General features: G+C 45.4%; 1 protein-coding gene across 2 annotated transcripts in view; it reads left to right on the top strand.

Annotated features, from left to right (window-relative positions):
• Positions 1-2,500, top strand: part of cabp1a (calcium binding protein 1a) — a 45,243-nt gene that overhangs the window by 668 nt on the left and 42,075 nt on the right. For both annotated transcript variants that reach the window (XR_006033456.1, XM_042099920.1), the window contains exon 1: positions 1-335. This exon is cut by the window's left edge and continues 668 nt beyond it. Coding sequence is in view for 1 of the 2 variants with exons in the window: in XM_042099920.1 (XP_041955854.1) it covers positions 1-335 (335 nt within the window). In the remaining variant the exon portion in view is untranslated. The remainder of the gene's footprint in view (positions 336-2,500) is intronic.

Raw genomic sequence — 2,500 nt, 5'->3', positions numbered from 1 at the left:
GCCACCACCATCACCATCATCACCACCATCACAGAGGTGCGCGGGATGACCCGCCTTCGGAGCAGCGACCCAAGTACTCTAATTCGCCTCGAATGCCCAGTCGGACCCAGTCCTTTACCGAGGGTTCGGATGAGGCGGCGTTTTTCTTTGATTCACGCCAACACACCCGACCAAGTTCGTCCTCAAGCGTGGAGATATGCGCGCAGTCTTCGGCGTCATCATCACCGGTCCCCGCATCCTCCAGCAGGTCCTCTCGCCGATCCGGGAGATCCAGCGCAGCATCCTCTGAATCTGACTTTAATTTGCGTCCAATTCTTAACTCCCTTTTTGGACAGGTAGGCCTCTTTCACCACCGAATAAAATTACTCAAAGCTAAACTTCAATCTAGGAGCTGTTCGGCACGTTCTTGTGTAATTACATGAAAACAGGACGCTGTATAAATGCAGTGCTACAGGTAGTAAACACAGTGTCCTAAAAAATAGATAGAAACTGGTTCCAGGCCCTGATTGTTCTAGATTGTACTAGAACCTGATGGTTGCATCTAATAGATGTCATGTCGATGCCACCATGTTTACTCTATATCACGTATTTTACTACATTAGGCTACTGGCTGACTCGTCTGGGATATGTCAGTGATGTATGTCGGTAAGTCAGTGTTGGGCACTCAGTTTATGTTCATAACTCTGTAGCCTAAATGCATGGAATTCAGTGTACAGTGTAGGCTACAACAACACTCAGAGGCAGGAGAGAGCACAGGTCTGCGTTGAGAGACCCTTACGGCTAAAGCAGCCCCGGGTTTGTTTGTAGCGCTATTGAGTGATGACCTTTTGATGATTCTGTGTGTCCAATACAACAAACATGAATGAGCACCTCATGACACACTATGATTGGCTCCGACATGGTTGAGAGCTCACTTTGGGGTTAAGTGGCATGTCCTTGTGTTGCAGCTTATGATTGTAATGGGTAAATGGTCAGACCTTGAGTGTCAGTGTCACACTGATCATCTATAGATACATGTTTAATTTGCGTGTCATTCGTATGGGACGATGAGGGTGTCTTCTGTGTTAAACAGTAGACTTTATTAATTTGGAGGTCTGTGTGTGTGTGTTTATGAGAAAGAGAGACAGAGAGAGAGAGAGATAGTATGTATGTGTGTGTGTGTGTGTGTGTGTGTGTGTGTGTGTGTGTGTGTGTGTGTGTGTGTGAGACTGAGAGAGAAAGTGAAAGGGAGAGAGCAAAAGAGAGAGAATTGTGCCTGTAACTGTGCAACTCATATTTTGACATGCAGTATTGTTTTGGCCTTTACTGTGTATATGTATGTATCTCTCTCTGTGAGTGTGTGTGTGTGCAGTGCTCTCAATGTCTAATACATTATTTGTAAATTTGTGTGTGTGTGTGTGTGTGTGTGTGTCTTTCACATCACAGACAGTGTGAAATGTAAATTTTCATCAGTCAAATGCTAAGCATGTTCTCCGCCTAATTGGTTTTCCTGAATGGAATGAAAATAGTGGCGGTCTGTTTGGTCTGTTTTGGGCTTTGAAGAGGCCGTCTTTGAAGGACACATCCTGCCTCTCTCTAGCTAAAGCACTGGGTTTTCTCAGTAGAGTGATGTTCTGTTGCTGAAATAGGTATCTGTCATATACCATACCACTGCATTACAAAGTGTCATGGGTGCAGGTTTAGATGGGGACCACGGTGACTAGTCCCCATCAATAATTTCAGATGACAAAATTGTCCCCACCAATATTTTAGCTCGTTTGTCTTATTTGGACCGATTCTGATGGCCAGGACAACAGTGAAAGAAACACTGTCATTTGATTAGCTGAAACTGAAGGGGGCATTCTCTGACACGCATGTGAGGGTGTCAAAGCATAGGCTACTTCGCTTTGTGGTGGCACTGGCAGACAAGTGACAACAACAACAACACGTTACATTTATATAGCGCTTTTCTCAGCACTCCAAGCACTTCACATGGAAGGGGGGACTTCACTAACCACCACCAGTGTAGAGCCAGAACGCTCACCACACACCAACTATATACTGCTGTTGGATGGGCCATTTGTATTGTGCTTGTGACCATTTGTTGGCGGATTTGTGGGTAGTGTGCTTTTTAAAGTTAAACTTGAGCAGGGGCTTCTGAATGTGTTTTTACCTTGGATTTTGGCACAAGGGATTTTAACATCTAATCCTGTGTATTAATGTAATGGAGAGTGAGGGAGTGAATGAGCCAATTACAGTGGGGGATGATTAGGGGGCCAGATTGAATGAGCCAGGTTGGAAATTTAGCCAGGACACTGGGGAATCCCCTATACTCTTTGCGATGAGTGCCATGGGATCTTTAATGACCACAGTGAGTCAGAACCTCGGTTTAACGTCTCATCCGAGGGATGGGGTGAGCGGGTGTGTCGACGACAAGATATTGTTACAGCTAAACGTAGCTTCTGTAATCTTTCAACCAAGGTTAGGGAGTCAGGGATGTGCAGCACGGGAGTCGTGATAT

Source organism: Alosa sapidissima, chromosome 8 (genome assembly GCF_018492685.1).
Source record: "Alosa sapidissima isolate fAloSap1 chromosome 8, fAloSap1.pri, whole genome shotgun sequence".
Classification (NCBI taxonomy): Eukaryota; Metazoa; Chordata; class Actinopteri; order Clupeiformes; family Clupeidae; genus Alosa; species Alosa sapidissima.
The sequence above is the reverse complement of the archived record's forward strand: the minus strand, read 5'-3'. Positions and strand labels throughout refer to the sequence as shown.